At 42.6% G+C, this 26,255-nt stretch overlaps 1 protein-coding gene across 2 annotated transcripts in view; it reads left to right on the top strand.

The window, feature by feature from the left end:
- Positions 1-26,255, top strand: part of LOC100344537 (olfactory receptor 4D5) — a 36,258-nt gene that overhangs the window by 5,014 nt on the left and 4,989 nt on the right. Inside the window, exons 1-3 of one of the 2 annotated variants that reach the window (XM_070047831.1) lie at positions 1-12,875; positions 25,100-25,189; positions 26,188-26,255. The exon at positions 1-12,875 is cut by the window's left edge and continues 5,014 nt beyond it. In XM_070047831.1, coding sequence (XP_069903932.1) covers positions 11,654-12,763 — 1,110 coding nt within the window. In that variant the 5' untranslated portion in view covers positions 1-11,653 and the 3' untranslated portion in view covers positions 12,764-12,875; positions 25,100-25,189; positions 26,188-26,255. The other variant, XM_070047822.1, reaches the window with a different exon arrangement.

Here is a 26,255-nt window from a genome sequence, read left to right as displayed (position 1 = left end):
AGAAATGGGATTACTGGATCACTTGGTAACAACAGTTTTATTTTACTTTTTGAATTATTTGACAGGTAGATTTAGACAATGGGAGAGAGAGACAGAGATAAAGGTCTTCCTTCCGTTGGTTCGCCCCCCAAATGGCCACTACGGCCGGCACTGCGCCGATCTGAAGCCAGGAGCCAGGTGCTTCCTCCTGGTCTCCCATGTGGGTGCAGGTGCCCAAGCACTTGGGCCATCCTCCACTGCCCTTCCGGGTCACAGCAGAGAGCTGGACTGGAACAGGAGCAACCAGGACTAGAACCCGGCACCCATGTGGGATGCCAGCACCGCAGGCAGAGCATTAGCCAAGTGAGCCATGGCGCCGACCCAACAGTTTTAGTATATTGAGGAAACTCAATAGAGAGCAATTTTTGCATGTATCTGTTGGCCATTTGTACATCTTCCTTTGAAAAAATTTTATTCAGATACTTTATTTGTTTTTATTTTTAAAAAATATTTGAAAACATTTGTTTTTCTTTGAAAAGTCAGAGGCAGAGAGGACAGGAAAGAGAGAGAGAGATTGCTGTAGTTTGCTTCATTCTCTGGTTCACTACCCAGGTGCCCACAGAACTGGCCCAGGAGCTCAGAACTGAATCCAGATCTCCCATGTCGGTGTCAGGGATCCAAATACTTGTGTCATCATTGCTGCCTCCCGGGTGCACATTGGCAGGAAGCTGGAATTGTAAACAGAACTGGAATTCAAACTCAGATATGGGATGTAGGCATTCCTAGTGGCATCTTACTGTTACAAATGCCCAACTCCTGCCCATTATTTTTTTCTTGGCTACTGACTTGCATGAATTTTTGTATATTTTGGATATTAACTCCTTATCAGATATATGATCTGCTGATATTTTCTTCCTACCTGTAGCTGGTCTCTTCATGCTGTAAATTGCTTCTTTCATTGCTCAGTTTTTTAGTTTGATGTGATCCAATTTGTCTATTTTTTCTTTTGTTGCCTGTGCTTTTGGGAGCAAATCAGAAATCATTGTCCAGATCACTTTTATGTGGTGTTTCCTTTAACTTTTCTATATTATTTGGTCTTATTTTTAAGCCTTAAATGCATCTTCAATCGATTTTTATATGTCAGGGACCCAATTCCATTTTTCTATATGTGAACATCTAATTTTCCGAACGCCCTTTATTGAAGGAACTGCCTCTTTTCCACTGTGTGTTCTCAGACTTGGCTAGCAGTTACTATACTGGACTGCACAAGCTTCTGGTTTCACGTTAATCTCCTTGGAACTAAATTGTTTCATAAAGGTGAATTTAAACAAATAATGAATGCTTCCCACCTAGGTCTTTCCAGGATTTTTCTTCTCTTTCATTTCTTGGTGTTTCTTTTTTTCCTTTTGTTGGTTTGGTTTGTCCTCGGATGTCATTGAAATACACACGCTGTAAACACTGTATGGAAAACATAGCTTGATGAGTAGGCACTCAGTTTGTTGGGTGCATTATTGGCTTTAGACCCTAATCAAGAGAACTTCTGTCTCCGCCCCTCTTCTAAGGCTTCTTGTCACGAGGCAAAGCATCAGAGATGCCATGATAAAGTGTCTATATTGAACTCCCCACTCCAGCTACCCTCTCCAAGTCTCTAAGTCATGTTTCTGCATTCAGAACTTTGCACAAACAACCCTGAACACATTTGCAGGTGCTTTTCTAGGACTTCTCTGCTTCTCTAGGACGTACTTCTCACCATTCCCAAGGGTGGATGGTGGCAAAAGTATGTGCTCTCCTATAGCCAAGGAGTGATTGCTGTTTTCTGGGTGGTGAGGTTGGAGACAGCTGGGGCTACATCCACATACATAAAAAGGAGGCCCATTCATGAGCAGCATAAAGGCAGGGGTGAGGAGATAGCAAGAAAGATAGAATTGTTTATTCCCATCCTGTTACATGCCAGAGAAGACCTTCTCAGTGATTAAGAATTCCAAAATCATACCTGACATTTTGAATCACTTGCCAAGCATATTCATCACGTGAGGAGGAATTTATTGCATTTCAAAGTTTATTTGCTTGAATTATAACTCTAAATACATATGCAGGTATATCAGTACCCATTGTACTCTTTCCATGGACCCTGCAACTATTAGGGATGGACCTAGTTAGGTGACTGAATGGATTGATGGATTAAATCCTGAACTATCTTTGAGGGAAACTTTAACAATTCATTAACAAGTCCAGTTGATTTATGTGGCGCAGTTCATCAGTAGAGAAGTGAGATCTACTGCCTACATGTGTGGCGTGTGGTTAAGGGTTACAGGAAACTCATATTAGTTCATGTGTGGCCAGACACTGGTGCCGGAATTGTACCATTCACTCATCCATTCATTAAAAAATTATTGATTTCCTGTTATGTGTCACAAGCATTTAAGATTCTATATCAGAAAATGAGTTACACACAACCCTTACCTATAAGATCTTAGAGGCAAGTGAGAGAAGCCAATGCTCAATTAGTGATTTTTAAAAAAGATTTTATTTATTTATTTATTTGAGAGGTAGAGTTACAGACAGAGAGAGAGGGAAGAGAGAGAAGCCTTCCATTCACTAGTTCACTCCCCAAAGGGCCACAACAGCAGATCTGGGCTGATCCAAAGCCAGGAGCCAGGAGCTTCTTCTGGGTCTCTCAAACCAGTGCAGGGACCCAAGCACTTGGGCCATCTTCCACTGCTTTCCCAGGCCATAAGCAGAGAGCTGAATCAGAAGAAGAGCAGCTGGGACACAAACTGCTGCCCATATGGGATGCCGACACTGCAGATGGAGGCTTAACCTACTATGCCACAGCACCGGCCCCTCAATGATTTGATGAAGGATGAAGCTCCAAGGAGATATTATATTTAGAGGTATCTATCATTTGTCCACCAGTTTGAAATAGCAGCTGTTGTAAATTTGATAGGAAGTTAAGGAGGGGATTTAGAGCATGCAAAATACACTATTTTTCTTACTTGACATTTATTCTAATTCGACTGTGTTAAATAAGCATTTGGACTGCGTACTTAGCCAAGGATGGGTTTGCTTTCTTTGGTCAGGAAATTGGTCATGAGAAAACCATAAGTCATCTCATGTTGAGGAAGACCTTTCTACAATACTCCGATTAAGTATCCGAGAATTGAACACAAACAAGCAATAATTCAGAGTTGAGAAGTAAGACTGGGCACAGAAGAGTCTGAGGTAGAGAGCCCAGGGAATCTGCTGGTGCCGTTAGCAGAGAATTCCTCCTGGGCTGGTGAGAGACAGGAAGCAAACCCAGTGAACAGAACATTGATAATTTTTAAAGTTTTATACTTGGCAATCTCTTCCATGCAAGTAGCAGCATTCCACTGGCATAAATCTGTTTTCAAATATATTATAGTAAAAAAAAAAGAGGATTAATTATTTCAGCACAAATCATGACTTAAGAAACTCCTCAGGGCCAGTGCTGTGGCAAAGCTGTTGCCTGTAGTGCCGGCATCCCATATGTGTGCCAGTTCGAGTGCCGGCTGCTCCATTTCCTATCCAGCTCTCTGCTATGGCCTGGGAAAGTAGTAAAAGATAGCTCAAGTCCTTGAGCCACTGCACCTGTGTGTGTGTGTGTGGGGGGGGGGGGGGGGAATCTCTCATCCTCTGGTTCACTCCTAGTATAGTAGCAATGGCCAGTACTGGACCAGGCTGAAGCCAGGAGCCAGGAGCTTCATCTTTTCCCAGGCCATTAGCAGGGAGCTGGATCCGAACTGGAGCAGCCAGGACACAAACCAGCACCCATATTCAGTGTTGGCATCACAGGTGGTGGCTTTACCTGCTACACCACAGTGCCAGCTCCCCAAAATACAATTTTTAAAAACAGATAGGATATTAAAAATTATGTGCTTCATTTTGTAAAATTTCCATAATTTATTATATTTTTATAGCAAATAAGATTGCAATTTCCTCAGTACATTCATCTTTGTATTTCTTATGATTTCCATGTGTTAGTTACCTAGAAGTAGCATTGCTGAGTCAAAATGTGTGCTTATTGGCATTTTAGACAGAAAATGCCAAATTAATTTCCAAAAGGAAGTACGAGTTGACATTCAGTGATGTGGATGAGTGACTGTTTCTTCTGCCCCTTTTACAACAACAGGAATTTTCAGCTTTCAAAAAGTTTTGTCTTATTAATGTACCTAAGTTGAATCATGTGTTCTGGACCGCTTTTGCAGCTGAACATCTTTTCATACCTTCACTGTACTTCTGTGGATTATCTTTACATATACCCCGTGGGTATTGCTATCGAGTTTCCAGTCACTGACTTATAGGGGGTGGTCTTTGTGTTTGGAAGGTATTGCTCCTATGTTAATCATACGGCTTGGTAGCCTGTGTATTCCATGTTTTCTCACAAATTTGTAGTTTCTTTTTATACTTTGCGACGTGTATGGAGTACCAAAGTTTTAAATTGTGTAACACATTTTCTGTCATTTCATTTATGGTTTATTGTGGGCGATCCCCTGAGACTGCCTGCCTAGCCCATGCAGTTAGCCTGACTGCTGCCAGGCGGCAGGAGCTCCAGGCACATTTCCCCCACCCCCACCTTCTGCCAATCAGTTAAACTGCTCCTGGGTGTGGCCCAGGCCACCTGGAAAGCTACTAGTCTATTCGATCTTCAAGCTAATTGGCAGAAGGCAGGGGTGAAATCTCAGGCAGGCAATCTCAAGGGATCACCCACAATTTATGACTTCTGGCTTTGGTGTCTTGCTTAGAAAGGGTTATCCACTCTAAGATTATAAAAAGTCTAAAAAGCCTTTTTAAAAGGTTTATTTATTTATTTAACAGGAAGAGGGAGAGAGATCTTCCATCCACTGGTTCACTCCTCAAAGGGCCATAACAGCCAGGTCTGGACCAGGCCAAAGCCAAGAGTGAGGAATGCCATTTAGGTCTCCCACATGGGTGGCAGGAGTCCAAGAACTTGAACCATCGTTCTCTGCCTTCCTAGGCACACTAGCAGGGCGATGAATCAGAAGCAGAGCTGAGCATTCAGGACTGGAACCAGTGCTCCAGTTTGGGATGCCAGTGTTGCCAGAGGCTTAACCTGCTCTTCCGAAATGCTGGGCCCCAACTTTTAAAGAAAAGCTTCATTTTGGAGCCAGTGCCATGGCTCCCTTGGTTAATCCTCTGCCTGCGGTGCCGGTATCCCATATGGGTACTGGTTCTAGTCCTGGCTACTCCACTTCCAGTCCAGCTCTTTCCTGTGGCCTGGGAAAGCAGTAGAAATGGCCCAGGTGCTTGGGCCCCTGCACCCCTGTGGGAGACCGGGAAGAAGCACCTGTCTCCTGGCTTCGGTTCGGTGCAGCTCTGGTCATTGTGGCCATATGGGGAGTGAACCAATGGAAGGTGGACCTCTCTGTCTCTCCTTCTCACTGTCTAACTCTACCTCTCAAATAAATAAACAAAAACATCTAAAAAAAAAGCTTCATTTATTTATTTGACAGGCAGAGTGACAAAGAGAAGGAGAAATGGGGAGGGGGAAGAGCAGGATGGGGCATGAGAGAGTGAGACAGAGGGATTTTCCATTTGCTCATTCACTCCTCAAATCAGCACAATGGCCTGGACTGTTGTTTTCTTCTAGAACATTTGTTTTAAATGTTATTTAAATAGAAATTTTTATCCACATGGAATTTGCTTTTTATATACAGTGTGTACAAGTCAAACATTAGTTTTTGCTAAAGAAAATAGATATTTAGAAAAACTTTACTCAGTAGTTGATATTTTCTATTAATTTGAGGTACTACCTTCATCATATCTTAAATTCCTGCACGCAGTATGAGTGTATAGTGTCTGTATATTTATGTGTGTGTGAGTTTATGGGTGTATGCATATCATTTATTCTGTCTCATTTGTCATTTTGTACGATAACAGTTCATCCCTTTAATTATTGTAAATGCATGAGCATTGTTCTTCTAAATATCTGGTAATGAAAGATTTTTAAAAATATTTCCCACTTTTAGCATGTTCCTTTTTTGATGATCTTATGAATGACCTATCCGACTTCTTAAAAAATTACTACTAGCATTTTTGGCTAACATTGTGTTGAATTATAAATTTATTTTTATTGAGTTGAACATTGCTAAAGCTTTTTTTCTGCATCTATTGAGAGGTTCATGTTTTTTCTCTTCCATTTTGTTAAGGATGAGTTGTAGCACTTTGATTTGTGTATGTTGACTCTCCTTGCACCACAGGGATAAACCCTACTTGGTCATAGTGTGTGGTCCTTTCAATGTGCAATTGAACTTTGCTTGCTAATATTTTTTTGAGAATTTTTGCATCAGTTTTAATCAGGGATATTGGCTTGTAATTTTCTTTTCCTGCAGTTTCATTGTTTGGTTCTGGTATCAGGGTAATGTTGGCCCCACAAAATGAGTTTAGAAGTGTTCCCTCTCCTATTGTTTTGAACAGTTTAAGAATTCTTCCTGGAATGTTTGGTAGAATTCAACAGAGACGCCATCTGGTCCTGAAATGTTCTTTGTTGTGAGGTTTTTGATTACTGGTTCATCCTTCTATTGTTACTGGTCTGTTCAAGCCTTATCTTTCTTGATCCAGTTTTGTTAGGTTGCACATTTCTAGGAATTTATTATTTTTTTCAGATTATCATGTTTGTCACCATATAATAGCTTATAATTGTCTCATGATTCTTAATACTCCTGGAGAATTCAATGTAAAATTTTATCTTTCACTTCTGATTTTATTTATGTAAGTCTTCTTTCTTTTCTCTTAGTTCAGCTAATGGTTTGTTAATCTTATCTTCTCAAAAAAGACATTTTTTTTCATGTTTCTATTAACATCATTCACAACAGCCAATATGTGGAGGCAACCTAAATGTCAATGGATAAATACATTAAAAAACAACTTGTCCCATATGTGTGCATGCTCACTCTCTCTCACATACACAACATAACCATATTTTCAGCCTTGAAACAAAAAGAAATTCTGCCAATTGCAACAACATAGAGGAATCTAGAGGGCATTCTGCTAAGTAAAATAATCCAGATGCAGAAAGACAAATACTGCAAGATTTTCCTTGTATGTGAAATCCAAACATGTCATAGTCACAGAATCAGGAAGAATAGTCATTACCAAGGTTTTGCAGCAGGAGGATGTGGGAAGATAGACAAGGAGTTCAATTTCAGAAATGCAGAATGGGCTGGTGTCTGTGCAGTGTTTAAGGTAACACAGGGAAGGCCCACATCCCATGTCAGAGGACTTGGATTTGAGTCCCAGCTCCACTTCTAGTAAAGCTTCCAGCCGGTGTACATCTTGGTGAGCAGCAGTGATGGCTTAAGTACCTGAGTCCCTGACATCCACATGGGAGACCTGCATTGAGTTCCAGATTCTGACTTTCTGGGATTCTGTTCAGAAGTTCACACCTATATTCTGGTATTTTATTCAGAACTTCACACCTATATTCGTGTTGAGATTAATTAATATTTTTCTTCTAATTGGGTATGTGTTTGTCTCATTGTAGTGGTAAAAATATATTAGCCTTATTGAAAAGAATAGGGGTGGTCACCACATTTTTACAAAAGCATGTATTTAAGAGGCAAGGAGGGGGAGTGAAGAGAGAGGTACAAGGACACACACACACACACACACACACCCATACACCCCCCACCACACACACACACAGACACACACACGTAACAGAGAGTCCTCATGGGTTGGTTCACTCCCCAAATAGGCACAATGGGTAGCACTAGGCTGAACAGAAGTTGGGATCAAGGAATTCAATCCACGCTCCTGCATAGGTGACTAATTGAGCCATCCTAGCCATCTCTCAGGTCTGCATTAGCAGGAAGCTGGAGTCAAGGCCTGGAGCCAGGGATTGGAACTAGGCACTCCAGTGTGGGATGTGGGTATCCTAATTGTAGGCCAAATGCCTGCCCCATAGCTGCAATCATTATCTCTGCTAATTAGTGGTTAGTGTATTTTATTCTTCCTATAAGTAAATATTGAGTTACTGAAATATTGTGTGCTAGATATCTGTTAGGTTCTGGTAATATAGCAGTTCAAGATTCAAGTGTATCTTGATGGATTAGTGTATTATCCCCATCGAGTATTTTACTGTTTAAGGGGCACTCTTTTACAAACTCTTGAATTTATATTGTTATTATTTGCACTGTTATGTTTTCCACATTCAAAACATTAGTTGGCTTCTTTATATTTTCCTAAAACATCCATGTAACTAGATCTTAAAATTTATTTATATGTATTTCACACAATTTAAAAAAAAATTCTTGTGATTTGTTCTTTTGATAGCTCCCAGTGCTGTGCCTCTGTATTTGCATTTCTTTTTCTATCTTGCTTAAGTTTGCCATATATTTGTATATAGGTTGTTAATTTAGGCAAAGAATGAGTTTTTTCTTATGTCCATTTTTTATTTTGGGATTGTGGGAGATGGGAGAGAGGTAGGCTATTCTTGACTCTATATTTTTCCTTCATAGTGCCTTTTTTTAAAAAAGATTTATTTATTTGAAAGAGTTACAGCGAGAGGTAGAGACACAGAGAGAGGTCTTCCATCTGCTGGTTCACTCCCCAGTTGGCAACAATGGCCAGAGCTGCGCTGATATGAAGCCAGGAGGCAGAAGCTTCCTCCAGGTCTCCCATGTGGGTGCAGGGGCCTAAGGACTTGGGCCATCTTCTGCTACTTTCTCAGGCCATAGCCGAGAGCTGGATAGGAAGAGGAGCATCTGGACTCGAACTGATGCCCATATGGGATCGCTGGTGCTTCAGGCCAAGGCTTTAACCTGCTGCTGCATAGTACCCTCATAATACCTTTAAAAAAAGAGATTCTTTTATGTATTTAAAAGGCAGATTTTCAGAGAGAGAGAGAGACAGAGAGAAAGAGAGTGATTTTCCATCTACTGGTTCACTCCCCAAATGGCTGCAATAACTGGACCAGGCTGAAGTCAGAAGTCAGGAGCTGCATCTGGGTCTCCAACTTGGGTGTAGGGGCCCAGACACTTGGACAGTCTTCTGCTGCTTTCACAGGCACGTTAGCAAGGAGCAGGATTGGACGTAGAACATCAAGGCCTCATATGGGATGCCAGCATGGCAGATGGTGGCTTAACCCATTGTGCCACAGTGCCAGTGCCTTCGTAGTGTCTTTTGTTGGATTCTAATTTATCTATTTTCCTTCTTTTTATCTTCAAATACATGAAATTATGATTATAATTTTATTCTTACTAATTTGCCTAATGTCTGTAAAGTTTGATACATAGAATGCTCAACTGTATTTTCTAAATATATTTTAAGTTTAAATGTGACTTTTCCTTTTTTAAAAAAATATTTATTGAGAGGAAGAGAGAGAGAGAGAGAAGGAAAGGGAGAGAGAGAGAGAAATATGAACCATTGGTTCACTACCTAAATGGTTGCAAAGGCCGGGTCTGGGCCAGGCTGAAGCCAGGTTCCTGAAACTCCATCCATGTCTCCTATATGGGTGACAGGGACCCAAGTAGTTGGGTCATCATCTGCTGCCTTCCCAGACACATTAGCGAAAAGCTTAATTGGAAGAGGAGCAAGTAGAATTTGACTGGCATTCTTTTTTTCTTTTTAAGATTTTATTATTTGAAAATTAGAGTTATACAGAGAGAGGAGAGGCAGAAAGAGAGAGGTCTTCCATCTGCTGGTTCACTCCCCAATTGGCAAAAATGGCTGGAGCTGTGCTGATCCAAAGTCAGGAGCCAGAAGTTTCTTCCAGGTCTCCCATGTGGGTGCAGGTGCCCAAGGACTTGGACCATCTTCCGCTGCTTTCCCAGGCTCATTACTGGGAGCTGGGTCAGAAGTGGAGCAACTGTGATAAGAACCTTCACCTGGGGCTGGCGCTGTGGCACAGTGGGTTAAAGCCCTGGCCTGGGGTGCAGGTATCCCATATGGGTGCTGGTTCTGGTCCTGGCTGCTCCTCTTCTGATCCAGCTCTCTGTTATGGCCTGGGAAGGCAGTGGAGGATGGGGCAAATCCTTGGGCCTCTGCACCCATGTGAAAGACCTGGAAGAAGCTCCTGGCTCCTGGCTTTGGATTGGTGCAGCTATGGCCATTGTGGCCATCTGAGGAGTGAACTAACAGATGTAAGACTCTCTGTCTCTACCCCTCTCTGTAACTCTAACTTTCAAATAAATGAAATAAATCTTAAAAAAAAAAAAAGAAACAAAAAACAATAAAAACAAAAACAAAAGAACCTGCATCCATATGGGTTGTTGGCATCTCAGGCCTTGGCTTGACTCACTTCCCCACAATGCTGCATAACCCCACTCCGCCCATCCCCACCCCTCACCCCACAGCTTGACAGGTTTTGAGAACTTTGAATTGTTTGGTGTCTTCCAGATCACATGGTTTGTGTGAGAGAAGCTTTGTGCTGTGCAGAATGATGAAACTAAAGACATGGGCAGGAAGTCCGGAGGGGAAGGCCCTCTGCAGAGTGTTACACACCTGGAGTTGCCCTAAGTCATTTATGCTCTTGTTCTCTTTAAATCCTTGGTGGTGAACATAGTGCCCAGTAAGGGAGAGTTAGCAAATGCTTAATGAGTGAATAGAGACAAGAAAGGAACATATTATTAAAACATCTATTTAAAATTAAATTCAAGTGATAGTTAACATTTCTATTAAGGAATGTGAAGGGATTTGTTCCAGAGTTCATTTTGTCAGATTTCCTAACATCTTTATAAAATACTGAAATGAATTTTGAAAACCTTTTCAGTATTTTGAAATGTTGAGGTTATTCTGCATTTAGATGATGAGTTTTTAAATTTCAATTGATCTTTATAGTCTCCTTTGTTGTTCTTCACCTGACTGAGCAGGTAGTGTGGGTATTGTTCCTGAAACTAACAAAGATACTCAAACTCTTCAGAGGTGGGTAAGTATTGTAGTTACCCTTCCCTCTATTTCTCCACAGACTGGTTTCTTTGAGTTTCCCAGAGCCACAAGACAGGAAGCTTTTTCTTTCATGTTTTCTTATTTAATTTAGTGGAAAGAGTTATTTTTTAATATCCTTGAAAAGGGTAAACCATGTTTTCTATTTTTCTCTCTTTCCCATAATATCAACTTCCTTCACTTGAGCTTAGCCAAAAGGCTGAGAAGCATCCTTCTAGGACTGATAATATACATCCTAGGTAGAGCTCTCTCAGAAGGCCATGGTATTTATCCATGGATATTATGGGTATCTTTCAGATGTTTTTTATTTGGGGATATAAATGAGAACTATGTCAGGGGATCTCTCTGCATGCCTGGCATGTGGAGATCCATCAGGTTTTCTAAATCAAGGCCACATATACTATAAGACATTAAACTATAGAAGACTCTGAGCCCATTGTAATCCATAAGCCATACTTTGGAAATTTATATTCATTAAATAAAAGTTAAAAAAATAAAAGAAGACGGCTCTGAGGGTATTTTGGTTAATCTATCATAGATGAGAGAAGTGAGGCATAGAGAACTTCAGAGGGTTCTTAACAATGATACAACTAGTTAGTGATGGAATTCATGTTCCTTTTCAGTCTAGAGATTTTTCCTTTATACCTTACTTCTCAGTTTTTGAGGGTTGATCACTGTTTATTTTCAAAAATCAAAAATAGCACCAGCACAGTCCTGAGCTTTATGCCCTTGAGTTTCATTACATCAACATATGATGTTCAGCTGCTTGGTGTCCTGTAGAACCGCTTATAACCCCCTGCTTGTGGTAACTGAAGTAGTGGAGAATGGGGGAGATTGTGTCAGGGCACTTTGCAGATCCTCTGATGAATGTGTGTTTTTTCCTTACCAGATGCATTTCACTGGTCACAGCCAGCAGGTGAATCCAGCAAATCATTCGCAGGTCACAGCATTTGTCCTCCTGGGGCTCTCTCAGGTATGGGAGCTGCGGTGCTTCTTCTTCATTGTCTTTTGTGCTGTATATCTTGTGACTGTAACTGGAAATCTTCTTATTGTGGCCATCGTGACCTCTGACCCACGTCTGCACACAACCATGTATTTTCTCTTAGGTAATCTTTCTTTCCTGGACTTTTGCTACTCTTCCACCATGGTGCCCAGGATGCTGGTTGACTTGCTCTCGGGCAGCCCCAGCATTTCCTTTGATGCCTGCCTGACTCAGCTCTTTTTCTTCCACTTCATTGGCGGTATCAAGATCTTCCTGCTGACCGTCATGGCATATGACCGCTATGTTGCCATTTCCCAACCACTGCGCTACACATTCATTATGAATCAGACAGTCTGTGGGCTCCTCATGGCAGCCTCCTGGGTGGGAGGCTTCATCCACTCCATTGTACAGGTTGTATTGACTATCCAGCTGCCATTCTGTGGGCCTGACAAGCTGGACAACTTTTATTGTGATGTTCCTCAGTTGATCAAATTGGCCTGCACGGATACTTTCATCTTAGAGCTTCTAATGGTGTCTAACAATGGCTTGGTGACCTTGATGTGTTTCCTGGTGTTGCTGGGATCCTACACAGCACTGCTGGTCATGCTCCGAAGCCACTCACGGGAGGATCGTAGCAAGGCGCTGTCAACCTGCGCCTCTCACATTGCCGTGGTCACCTTAATCTTTGTGCCCTGCATATACATCTATGCAAGGCCTTTTCGGACATTCTCCATGGACAAAGCAGTCTCTGTGCTGTATACAATGGTTACCCCCATGCTGAATCCTGCCATCTACACCCTGAGAAACAAGGAAGTGATCATGGCCATGAAGAAGCTGTGGAGGAGGCAGAAGGACTTTCTCGGTCCCCTAGAGCATTGACCCCAAGCTGGAATGTGGGACGAGTGTCCAGAACTGCTCCCAAGTGCCTGCTGGAGAAAAAGTTTTGAATGCTGTATAAAAGTAGTGTTTGGCTCACAGAGCACCTTCCCAGGTGAGTATTCTGTTGGCCAAGCTGAGAAAGTTCCAACTGCAGAATGCATAAAGGTGGTAAACTTAGGGTTTCTTTTCTTTTTATTTTTTATTTTATTTTTTTTTATTTTTTGACAGGCAGAGTGGACAGTGAGAGAGACAGAGAGAAAGGTCTTCCTTTTGCCGTTGGTTCACCCTCCAATGGCCGCCGCGGCCGGCGCACCGCGCTGATCCGATGGCAGGAGCCAGGAGCCAGGTGCTTTTCCTGGTCTCCCATGGGTGCAGGGCCCAAGCACTTGGGCCATCCTCCACTGCACTCCCTGGCCACAGCAGAGAGCTGGCCTGGAAGAGGGGCAACCGGGACAGAATCCGGCGCCCCTACCGGGACTAGAACCCGGTGTGCCGGCGCCGCTAGGCGGAGGATTAGCCTAGTGAGCCGCGGCGCCGGCCCAGGGTTTCTTTTCTGATATCACTTCTTGGACACAAAATACATTTGAAGAGTTCAACACATTTTTTAAATTTCCCAGAAAGAGGAGGGATCCAAATGTTAAAATAAGTGTAGAATGCTGATTGAATGTTTGTCAGTGAAGAAAAACAAAATTACGTTGTGCTAATAACTTATTTCTGTCAGTTTCTTAATGATTACCACTGTTGCTATCATTAGTGTCAGCACCACCTTCATTGCCATGATTATATAAGTAGCATTTGGTAAGAGTTTACTATGTTCCAGGCATTGTACCAATGATTTTATATTTACTATTTAATTGTATCATTTTTATAAGGCATGTATCCTCATTTGAGTCATTTGTAAGTTTCATACATTAAATTACCTACTAATGCAACCCAGGTGTATACAAGTTTGGAAGTCAAGTTACAGATGATATAAAAACTTGCTCTTGCTTCTAGGGTTTAACGTGTCTGTGAGTTTATGTCAGTTTAGAGTGACGTTATGGATAGGGTTGGCATGTTCAGTTGGGCCAGACCGAATGCTGAGTCAGGAAGTCTGCTTATTGGAGTAAGAGGGATGGAGTAGAAGATTCATGGAGAACTGAAAACACAAAGAATGAGGAATTAGGAAAGGTGGGATAGAGAGACCAGGGGGAGTGTTCTTGAGGGAACGGATGCTTGGAAGATTTGTATGTGGGAATTTGTTTTTTAAACTACATATTTGCTTAGAAACTTTATCTGTAAAAAAAAATTAATAGACAGTGAGAGAGAGAGACAGAAAGGTCTCTTTCTCTTTGGTTCACCCCCCAAATGGCTGTTACGGCTGGAGCTATGCCAATCCAAAGCCAGGAGCCAGGTGCCTCTTCCTGGTCTCCCATGTGGGCACAGGTGCCCAAGCACTTGGGCTATCCTCCACTGCCCTTCCAGGCCACAGCAGAGAGATGAACTGGAAGAGGAGCAGCCAGGACTAGAACCTGGTGCCCATATGGGATGCTGGCACCGCAGGCAGAGGATTAACCTAGTGAGCCATGACACCGGCCCCCAGAAACTTTTAAATTCAGCTTTTATTCTGTTCAGAGACAGTTGACTGCTTTGAAGGCTGCAACTGCCAGGGCTGGGCTAGGCTGAGGTTAGGAGCTGGGAACTCTATTTGTGTCTCCTCGTGGGTGGCAGGGACTCAGGTACTTGGGCCATTCTCTGCTGCATTCCCAGGCACATCAGAGATGAAGCAGCCCTCCTATATGGAATGCCAACAGAGCGGTATGTTTTGTTTTATACATCAAAAACATAGCTTATGTGAATCAATAAAGTTTAATATCTAATGATACTATATTTGTGTGTGACTGTGGTTGAACTCGTAAAACAATATAACTGTGTGAACTAAAAAATATGAAGTTTAATATATAATATTAGAGTTGGTGTTGTGGCATAGTGGGTAAAGCCATCCTATATGCACACTGGTTTGAGTCTTGGCTGCTCCACTTCCAATCCAGCTCCCTGCTAATGCAGCTAGGAAACATAAGAAAACTGCCCAAGTACTTGGGCCCCTGCACCCATGTAGGAGACCTGGAAGAAGCTCCTGGCTCCTGGCTTCCAATTGTCCCAGCTCCAGCCATTGTGGCCATCTGGGGAGTGAACCAGCAGATGGAAGACCTCTCTTTGTGTCTATCCCTCTCTTACTCTAACTCTACTTTTCAAATAAACCTCTAATAAAAAATCTGATACTATACATATATGCATTTATGTATATAGATACATACAGTATTAAACATGTAGAAACCAAAAACATAACTGTGGGGTACAGAAACAAGAATACCTAATCCAATCTCAATCATTGAGAGGAATTTTAATGTGCCTTTCTTGGATATTTATAAGCTAAGCAGACAAAGAGATACATGCATACCTGTAATTACAAAATTTATCACTCATTATGTGCTGTGTTTTTACCTCTGTGGGAGTGATACATTAACTTACAAATTAATATTGAATATTTAAATGGAGACCAACTGGGTAGTTTATAGAGAATTAGAAATGACTACATAAATATAACAATCCAGGAATTCCCACAATTGAAAGATTTGACTTCTAATATTTTAAGTGTGTTAGCTTGTTAAAAATGTAATTGTTCCTCACACATTTCTGTGAAAATATCCCCTTAATTAAGATGAATTTTCCAATAAATCTATTTTTTTGCATAATCTTGGTTTAAGACCTCTTTAATGATTTATTTGAAAGAGTTACATAGAGAAGGAGAGGCAGAGAGAGAAGCCTTCCATCTGCTGGTTCACTCCAATTTGCTGTGATGGCTGGAGCTGTGCCAATCCGGAGCCAGGAGCCAGGAGCCAGGGGCTTCCTCCAGGTCTTCCTACACAGGTGCAGGGGCCCAAGGACTTGGGCCATCTTCTACTGCTTTCCCAGGCCATAGCAGAAAGCTGGATTGGAAGTGGAGCATCTGGGACTCTAACCAGTGCCCATATGGGATACGAGTAGCTTTACTTGCTACACCACAGTGCCGGCCCCCAGTTTAAGAAATCTTACAAGGATTTCCCCAGGTATTGTGATGGAGTTCAATACAAACACACAATTTAAAAATAAGATTTAGGTTTCTCATGAAGCGCCCAGGTAGTATGAATTGTTTAGATTTCATACCAGTCTGATCAAGTAGGCTATTACATGAGAATATTTCAAGATTATCAATATAAAATTGTGTTAAGCTAATTTGAAATATAGTTTTGAAAAACTTTTTAATGTTAGTGACTATGTTCAGAGGTATTGTTAGGGTCAAGAAACATCCACCACCCCAGGAACGACTCCAAGAGACACTCTCATGCAGTCAGCAAGGGGTTTATTCAGACCAGCATGCTGGAGCTCTCTGAACACGCAGGAACAGAGCAGCCCCGAGAAGTCAAGGGTCAGGGTTTTTATAGGGTTTTCAGAGACATTCCACACATTATGGTACCATTTAGCAAATCATCTCACACCGAGGGAAGCTCATTAGCAAATCTCACCACGGGAAACTCAAAGCACATGTGGGGAGTTCAAAGGACATCTCCTGCAAGGGTTACACAGCTTTGGCCCCTTATCCTCACACAGGTGTAGCTGTAAAGATAAGGAACCTAAACTATACAACCCCCACCCCACAGGGTTTCAGCTTTGGGGAAGGAGGTTTGGGCCTGCAATTTTCTACCTGAATTCTTCATTCCCTCTTTCTACTGGTAACTATGGGGACCAATCATGGTCCCCTTCCACCCACTCTAATGGCCTGCTCATCTAGGGGCTAGTATTGAGATGGCAGGACCATCAACTGTACAGTGCTGACCCTTGGTCTTCTAGTCAGGGTCTATAACAAAGGACAGAAAGATGCTGTCTAAGCCAAATAGAAACTTACAGAAGGGGCTTAATAATCAGGTGGGCTTTAAAGCCTTGTAAGTTAAGAGGCCCAGACCTATCTCTTTACATAGGGTACATCCTAAGGGAGGAGAGAACCTCCTTGGGGAGGGCACCCTGTTGACTTCCATTACCTAGCTGGCCTGGGAGGAGAGCTGGCCAGGTAAAGGCAGGTAGCATCTTTAACAGGATATTTACATCTCTGCCTGCAGTGTTGCTGACCCTACTTGGCTGTCCCCTCAGCTGCAGTGGTCACTTTGGAAGCTGGGCTGAGTGAAGGGCTTTTCAGCTTAGAGCCAGTAAGATCTGTGGCTCTGACCTGGGTGTCCTTCGACTCCAGGGCAGGTCCATTTCCAGTGATCCAACTCTTGGAAGAGCTGCCAGGGCTCTTCACAAGCTGACTTCTGTTGAAGCCCAGGCTTGCCACGTTGAAAGCCACTGCAGTGGACTGGCCTGTTGGGTCTCCTTGAGGGCAGATCACTGTACAGAGCAGCCATTAATAGGTCTGCCACCCACTGCTTCTGATGCCTAGCTTTCTTTTCCTCCTGGTTTTTGTTAAAGCAGACCAGAGGATGCAAGTCAAGGGGGTGCTCAAGTCCCATCTCTAATCTTCAGTGAAGTCTGTAGTCACAGGCATGTTCTGTAGTTTATATTGAGGCAGACAATGCCCATGAGGAAAACTTTTGAAAGGGAGGTCTTTCCTGTTTACTGTTTACCTCGCTGATGGTGAAGTAAATCTAGCTAAGAAATTATAATTTAAGTTCTTATTTTGGCTATGCCATTACAGGAAAATGCTAGCCATCTAGGGAAATGGGGAAGCCAGTCCCAGATCGCTTACTGACAATAGCAATAGCACATGAAAGCTTAGAAATCAGTTTTAACCATTAGATAACAACCTAAGAAAACATTTACCAGAAGGTCCAATGCCTTTCATAAATATTAATACATATATTTGGAAACATCTTAAATATCTTACATGTAGCTTGTTTAACCAGCAAATTTAACCTCAGCTAACCATACTTTCTCACAGTTGGTACCTTTAATATGTTATTGGCTTCATTTGGTTACAATCATCCCAAAGCACTGAATACAATACATGTGGCTGGAAAAATTCCATCAGAACCTATAGGAGGATAGCTAAACACAGAACAATGCTTTAGTTTTATGAGCAGCCAATCTGATATAAAACTGTAGATGACAAGATTAAGTTGCCACATATAAAATTATAAACTTATTAACCAAGAGGCACTTGCTTACTTTATAATATTTTTGAAAGCACTTGTAGGATTCTACAAAGTATTTAACTCTTTTAGGCCTCTGGGGCTTTCTCATTAAGATAACCATCGTGTCTTGTAACACAAGATGATTAGACTAACTTTTCACCACTTTATATTTTGACAGTAATTCTGATATAATCCAAATAGCCTGATTAGTTCGTGTCTCTACAAGATGAGAAACATGTTCGACAATTTCCAAGGGCCAATTTGTAAATTGTCAAAGTTTAAATGTTTGAAATTAATTTTTTTGAATGACTGAAGGATGCCAAGAAGGCTCAAAATCCAATATATCTGGTTAACATTCTGTGGCTTCCTCACACCTTCTGTAACTTAAAGCATTTCATCATTTCCATTTTGGTCTAGAGTAAACTAGCCATCAGGATTTGGTCATTTTTACAAACCATGTTTTTTGAAAACACACTTTTCTTTTTAACCTTTCTTAAGCACATATTTACACTTGTGATTTTTTTTTATCTGCAAATTTTCTTGATTTACATTTTGGAATAACCTGTTAAGAATCTCCAAATTAAGACAACATTTTTAAACAAGGCAACACATCAAATTTCAGCCTCAATCTCCCAGTAATGGTAGGCACCCCATACCTGGGTGAAATCTTAATCAGCAAAACCCTGGTGCCTTTTCTGGCTTTCTGTTCTGGTGTGGAAGGACTCCACCCAGCCTGAGTCCTGCAAACAGTAACAGGTGTCCTTAGACTTTGCTAAGTTACTACCCAGCAGAGGCTCTCTAGGCCTCCAAACAGGCTTTGTCCTGTTCTTCATATTCCTGGTGGCTGTGAGGGCCCCTGTTTGGCATTGCTGCAGGCACAAGTTTACATTTCCGAGTTACATCTCTGTCAAGCATGGGGAGCAGTCATGTAATACCAGTTGACCAGAGCTTCTAAGCTGTTTTCCCCATGTGTTTCCATGAAGCTGATGAAGCAGGGAGTAGGCCAGGTAATCTGGGACAAAAGGTGTCTGTTGGGAAGAAGCCACCATCCATCCCAGCAGTGAATAACAGCACCTGTTGCCGGCTCCCAGATTGCACCCAGTCAACAGTCAGATACCTGGTACTGCCTCTGAAACAGACTTGTTCCTGCAGCTGCAAGACGGGTCCCAAGAGTGAATGTGGACCAGGGGGCTGGGGTGTCCTGGGTGAAAAGCTCAGAGATTAACTTGATTTAGAAGAATTTTAAGTTATTACTACCCCATGCCGACAGGCAGCTGACCTTTCACCCCTCCACTCCTAGCAAAGGGGTGGAGTTAACATACCACAAAACAGAGTTAAAAGTCTAAAATGTCCCCCTTGGTTGCACAAAACAAATGATAAAAACCTCTGAAACAGGCACTGATGCGGACTGAGATCGCTTCGCCCGCCTGGTGAACACAGAGCTGCAGGTTAGGGCCCATTCAGACTCCGTAGCTGCAGGGCCTTGGAGACACAAACACATTTACACCACATACATACTCTCTTCCATTACAGACACCAGACAGGTACCTGGCAGAGGGGCAACAGAAGCCTCGCCCTTCCACACAAAGGCGGGCCTGAGTACAGAGCGCCCCAGGGTGACTTACCGGGTCCTGAAGTCCAGAAGATCTGTCTACTTGCCCCATTTGGTTGGCCATGGGGAGTCAGTCTGGGGGAAACAGGTATGGCTCGGGGAGTTAGGATCCTGAGAAATGAGTCAGGAGGCGCGCCTTCCCATCCTCCACCAGCCATTCCTGGGCCCCAGCTGAGTCCTGCAGGTTGAGGCTCAAAGGGCCAGCTTTGTTTGAACACACAGGGGGTTCCCAGCACTTGCTAACGGCACAGCAGGGGTTTCCCTGCTGCCAGTGAAGGGAAAGTGGAGGGATCTGCTGGCCCCTGGGAAGCTGCTTCTTGTACCCTCTCCTGTGCCCCCACTGCCGGCCCCACAGCCAGGGCCGGGCGGCTGGTAAGGAGGAGGGAAAAAAATCTTCAGAGTCACCCTGTAAAATAGAATAGTGCCAGGACAGTCCTGGACGGCTAAAATCTCCTTCGAAGGCTGTTCCTGAGGGAGTAAAAAGGCTTTAACCAGGAAAGGGAGTTTCTACCAGATCTTGCCAGACCAGGATGTCAAGGGTGCCCTCAGGCGCCCACCCTACTTCAAAGTAGGCCAATCTGCAGAACAAAGGGTGGTTAGTCTCCTTTTCTAAGAGTTGTCTAAGTCCGTCCCATTGTACGAGTTTCAGAAAGGTAAATACAAACAGCCAAAAACAAACACCAAAGAGACTCACAAAAAAGGACACTGGACAAAAAAGACAAAAGTGGACCGTTGGCCTCATGCCGCACTGCGCCACACTGCGCCGCACTGCGGGAGCGACCCACTTCGTTCCTACAGATGTGGGGAGCCTCGTCCCCTACAGAGTAGACACAGTCTGACCCATGGTTTCAGATAACACAAGGTACATGAACAGGGAGACAATGACGGAAATCAATACACAACGACCAATTAGAGTGTCTGTAAAAACCCTAAAATAATACGCAGGCCACACCGGCCGTACCGACTGCGCTGGCAATACAGATGCAGACTTAACATCTACCCAACGGAAGCCCCTGGGTGTCCCCAGCCTTCCTTTTTCCTCCTGGGGTGTCCCCCAGGGCCATAGCCTGTGGCCCCCGGGCACGTCTGCCGGCCACAGTCAGGAAGGGCTCACGCGCCTGCCCTGACAGCTACTACACCAGCGCAATAACCAGAAAACCAGAAAACTTGAACAGACCTAGAGTGTTCACAGACTACCGGAATAACAACACAACATAGAATAACAAGAATAGGTGCCTTTACTTACCCCAAGAGATATCCGTTGGAGGCGTCCACAGGCAGCAGACCAGGTCTCAGTGAGACCTCCAAATGTTAGGGTCGAGAAACGTCCACCACCCCAGGAACGACTCCAAGAGACCCTCTCATGCAGTCAGCAAGGGGTTTATTCAGACCAGCATGCTGAAGCCCTCTGAACACGCAGGAACAGAGCAGCCCTGAGAAGTCAAGGGTCAGGGTTTTTATAGGTTTTCAGAGACATTCCACACATTATGGTACCATTTAGCAAATCATCTCACACCTCTCACACCAAGGGAAGCTCATTAGCAAATCATCTCACACCAAAGGAAGCTCATTAGCAATCTCACCAGGGAAACTCAAAGCACATGTGGGGAGTTCAAAGGACATCTCCTGCAAGGGTTACACAGCTTTGGCCCCTTATCCTCACACAGGTGTAGCTGTAAAGATAAGGAACCTAAACTATACAACCCCCACCCCACAGGGTTTCAGCTTTGGGGAAGGAGGTTTGGGCCTGCAATTTTCTAGCTGAATTCTTCAGTATGTCTGCTTAAACATACTTATATAGTGTTATTTGACTTTAGAACCCCAGAATAACACTAAATTAGATTAATTTGTGGATTATTTCTATGTAAGATACAATACTAAAATTTTGGTGAGCAGTTTAAAATAACCACATATTGTTACCATAATACCATTACCAAAATAACCATGTACCATTTTTGTACCTTCTTAAAGTGACAAAATGAACTTATTCAGTAATACAAGTAAAAGAAATGGAATCTCATAATAGGAAAACAATAAGCAAAAACTGCTCAGAAGAAAGGAGAGAGAGAGAGAGAGAGAGAGAGAGAGAGAGAGAGAGAGACCTTTTATTCTCTGGTTCACTCCCCAAATGATTACGATGGCCAGGGTTGGGCTGGGCTTAAGTCAGGAGCCAGGATCTTCTTCCAGGTGTCACCCATGCCTGCATGGGCCCAAGCATTTGGGCCATTCTTCGCTGCTTCCCTAGGCACATTAGCAGGGAGTTGGACCAGAAGTGGAGCAGCAGGGACTCAAATTGGCACCCATCCAGGATGCCAGTACTGCAGACTGCATCTTAAAACCTGCTGCACTGCAGTGCTGGCCCTGAATCGTGGTTTTTAGAAGCTTTGGAAAAGTGGTCCTTTTGTTATATATGTATGTATATATATATATGTATGTATATGTATGTATGTATGTAATCATGCAGATGTGTGCTTGTGTATGTGATACAGGAAGGGGTACAATGTATGCATATATTTGCATTCCTCTGCATTTCTTGGCTGGGGCCACAAGTGGCAGCTTAACCTGCTGCACCTCAATGCCAGTCCCCTGCTATGTATTTTAAACTATATGTTAAAACCTCATTGGCATTCATAATGTGTCAGTTTTTTTGATAGTTTTCTGATACTTTTTTTGTGTTAATAGTAAATTTTTCTTAAAATTACTGTACATGGAAGATCAGACTAGCTAGCTAATGTTCCATTGTAACTCCGACATTTTCCACCAGATGTCACTAATGCTGTAATGTTCAAATTGAGCTGAATGTCTTCAGCCTGCAAGACTAATATTCAGCTTTTTTTTTTTAATTTCTTTTTTTTTAACTTTTATTTAATGAATATAGATTTCCAAAGTACAGCTTATGGACTACATTGTAATATTCAGCTTTTATGGTTGGAAGTTCACATGGGGATTTCTGGGTTCAAACATATTAATGCATCAGATTAAAATCACTTAGCATCTTTGGTTTACTACATTTTTTTTTTTTTTGATAGGCAGAGTGGACAGTGAGAGGGAGAGAGAAAGGTCTTCCTTTGCCGTTGGTTCACCCTCCAATGGCTGCCATGGCCAGCGCACTGCGGCCAGTGCACTGCACTGATCCAAAGGCAGGAACCAGGTGCTTCTGGTCTCCCATGGGGTGCAGGGCCCAAGGACTTGGGCCATCCTCCACTGCACTCCCTGGCCACAGCAGAGAGCTGGCCTGGAAGAGGAGCAACTGGGACAGAATCCGGCGCCCTGACCAGGACTAGAACCCGGTGTGCCAGCACCACAGGCGGAGGATTAGCCTGTTGAGCCGTGGTGCCAGCCCAGTTTATTACATCTTTGATGTGAATTATTTCACTGAATTTCATGCTGTTGTGAGAAGTTGAATTGTGGGCTTCATGGGCATATCAGTTGTACTGTTGTTTAAAGTTGAGATGGACTGTTGCTTCTGTCTTCAGTCAAGGAAGCCCATCCATGACTCCCCCCAGCTTCCATTACAGAGAGAATTGGAGGAATTTCCTTTTGGCTTAACTTGCAAATAATAATGTATTGTTCAAGCTTATTAATATATGAAATATATTTCAAGTCATTGTGCTCAGTGACTATAATCAAAATTTATGTTGTAATAAATATAGAATAAAAGCTGTCCCCTCTATTTCAAATGTTATTTATATTTTCTAAAATCAGATCTTTAGAGATCTTTCCATTCTAAATGGGTTATGTCTTTGAAAGCCAACAGTATTCAGTTTGGCTACTTCATCTATTAGAGTTACAATTCTGTTCTAGTCTGGCAAAAAGCTTGTAGCCCAGCAACCAGACCATTTAAAAATGGGTTGGCAGAAAAAAGTCAGAGCTGACACTCTAATAACTTTAGTTGTTTTGTGTTAACTCATTCCCTATTGTTCTCTGCTATCATCTGATATAGTTTTATAAGAGAGAAATGCAATATAATTATTTATTTGTAGAGTCTACTTCAACTATGTTTATTTGCATCATTTTCTAGGCAAACAGGTTTTCTTTTTTTAAAAGAGTTTTCATTTATTTATTTGAGAGGTAGAGATATAGACAGAGGGAGAGACAAAGAGAAAGCTCTTCCACCCATTGGTTCACTCCCCAAATGGCCTCAATGGCTGGAGCTGGGCTGATCTGAAGCCAGGAGCTGGGAGCTTCTTAGGGGTCCCCCCTGCGGTTGCAGGGGCCCAAGCAGTTGGGCCATTTTCCAAGGCCATAAGCGGAGAGCTGGATCAGAAGAGGGACAGCCAGGATATGACTGGCACCCATATGGGATACTGGTACAGCAAGTGGAGGCTTAGCCTACTATGCCATAGCACTGGTCCTGGCAAATTTTCACAGTCAGACTTAGAGCAGACCAACATTTTTAAAATTTAAGAGAATTTTATTTTATCAGTTAGAAAGGTAGAGAGACAGGAAGACAGGGACAAATGGGTAACATGATCTCTCATTTATTGATTTATTCCCCAAATGTCTTTAGCAGCCAGGGCTGGGTTAAGCTGAAGCCAGGAGCTAGGAACTCAGTGTAGGTATCCCACATGGATGGCAGAAACCCAAGTATTTGAACCATCATCTGCCTCCCATGGTGCACATTAGCAGTAGGCTGGAATCAAGAAAGGAGCTGGGTCTCAAACCCCAGGAATCCCAAGTGGGGTACTGGCATCCTGAGCCAAACAACTTCCCACAAAATCTTTATGGTCTTGGAATCTTATCTGTGCACCAAAAGGCCTCTAAATATAAAATGGACCACATCTACTTCATTTTGATGCAAAGGAAATATCTTGAACATCTTTGAAAACTGTCTAGACATGGACATATAATATATATATTATATATATTATAATATATATAATAGTGGATGCCTTGGGTCGTGGGTGTGAATTTACTTTCAGAAAGGGCAGACTCACTTTCCAAGTATAGAAATTATTTGTTTTGAAGATGTGTTGATTCTGGTGGCCACAATATTTCTACAAAACAGCTTTTGGATTGTGTATTTGCAACGACTAATAGCCAGCATAGCTCTGTACAACAGGCTGTGAGTATAGTGCTTCCAGATCTGGAAAGGGAGCTTCATGGGTTTGGATCATCTCCTGTGCCAGGCACCAGTGAGGTGCTCACACCTGTTCAGTGAGCTTTGGAGTGAATACAGGTTGGGTTGATGGGGAAGTGGGAGACTTGGGCCACATGCTGTTTTGGAAAGATTCCTTTGCTGCTTGAGATAGAGTGAGAGAAAGAAGGCTGCAGTACCATTTTCTGATATCAGGATTGGAATACAAACTAGAATAGTGGAGCATTAAGTTTCCCTCCCTGCATTTGCCTGTTTGTTCTTCTCTCAGCAGGGAACAGTGCGTGTTCCATTGTCCTTGTTTAAGGGGATTTGAGGTAGCCTCCAGATAGGCAGTTTAAGACATTTTTTCTAATCATAGATACTTAGATAAACAGATAGGTGTCTATCTGTATTCAGAAATATGTATACCTAAAGTATTTTGGCACATTGCTGTAAGCAAAAGATTTCAAAAGTACACCATGAATATCTTAATACATCAGGATTCGATGGTGATAAGCTGATATAGAAAAATCGTGGAGGAGGATTGAGAAGAAATGCCACCACCCACAGGACTGCACAAGTAATCAGAGGTGAGCCAGGGTGGGCTGTTCATCCCTGTGGGAAGTCTGCATGCTCCTAGGACTGTTGCCTTCTCTATGTCTAAGCCCTGCATCTTTCTGCTGTTAAGTCCCTCTTAAACTGCTGATGAGCATTCTAAACTGAGAATCCATTCCCTATTCTAGTACTTATCGGTAATCATGGCCAGTTATGTTGTCTAAAATATCTCACCAGACTCCCTGAAGCAATTGCAAAGACTGGATAGATAACATAAAAATGTTCCACTTTTTCCTTCACACATGAAAAACCAACAGATGTAAAATTTCCAATTCCTTTGTTCCCATTTCATAGGAGCAGCTCAATCTCAGGCAGAGTCTTTCTTGGATACCTGAATCCTTATAACTGCCTCTGTATCCTGGGTTGTCTTTCACAGGGATGGACATGGCTTCTGTGGTTCATTTGAAATTAAATCAATTCAAATTCCTACTTTTGTTCAGCCCTCCAAGAGATTAGTAGTCAGAAAGGAAACTACAGTTCTGCTGCAAAAGTTGTCACAAATAGAATCATGGAAATGACTCTTGTCAACCAAAGGGAATAGTATACAACTTACAGATTCCTGTATTATAGCTGGCAAAGATCAGAGAACATTTGGGTCCCAGCTGCATGGAAGACCAGTGCAAGAGTACACAGCCATAAGGAAGCAAGGAGGAAGGTGGGAGAGAGCAAGGGAGGGAGAGTGAGAAGTATTATTATGTTCTTAAAACTGTATAAGAAATGCATGAAATCTGTTCCATTTATATACATTAAAAAAAGAAAAATGGAGTGCACAGCTGGTGAGTCTCTATTTCCTGAACCCAAATGACCTGTTAGCAATTGTGCCCCCACAAATCCATGTGTGTGAGTTTCCGTGTGTGTGTTGTTTCTGGTGGCATTGTTGTTGCTTCTGGGAAACTCGTCATGTACGTCACTGTTTTGTCAGTGAGCACTGGAGACATTATTCTTTCTTGTGTTTTCATGTCCTCATGTCTAGTGTCGATTGCTTTCAGCACCTCAGTGCAAGTTGGGGTACGTCTAGAGAAAACTTCTGAAGTTTCTCAG

Source organism: Oryctolagus cuniculus, chromosome 1 (assembly GCF_964237555.1).
Source record: "Oryctolagus cuniculus chromosome 1, mOryCun1.1, whole genome shotgun sequence".
In the NCBI taxonomy this organism is placed as follows: Eukaryota; Metazoa; Chordata; class Mammalia; order Lagomorpha; family Leporidae; genus Oryctolagus; species Oryctolagus cuniculus.
Note: the sequence above shows the minus strand (reverse complement) of the source record. Positions and strands in the feature narration are given on the sequence as shown.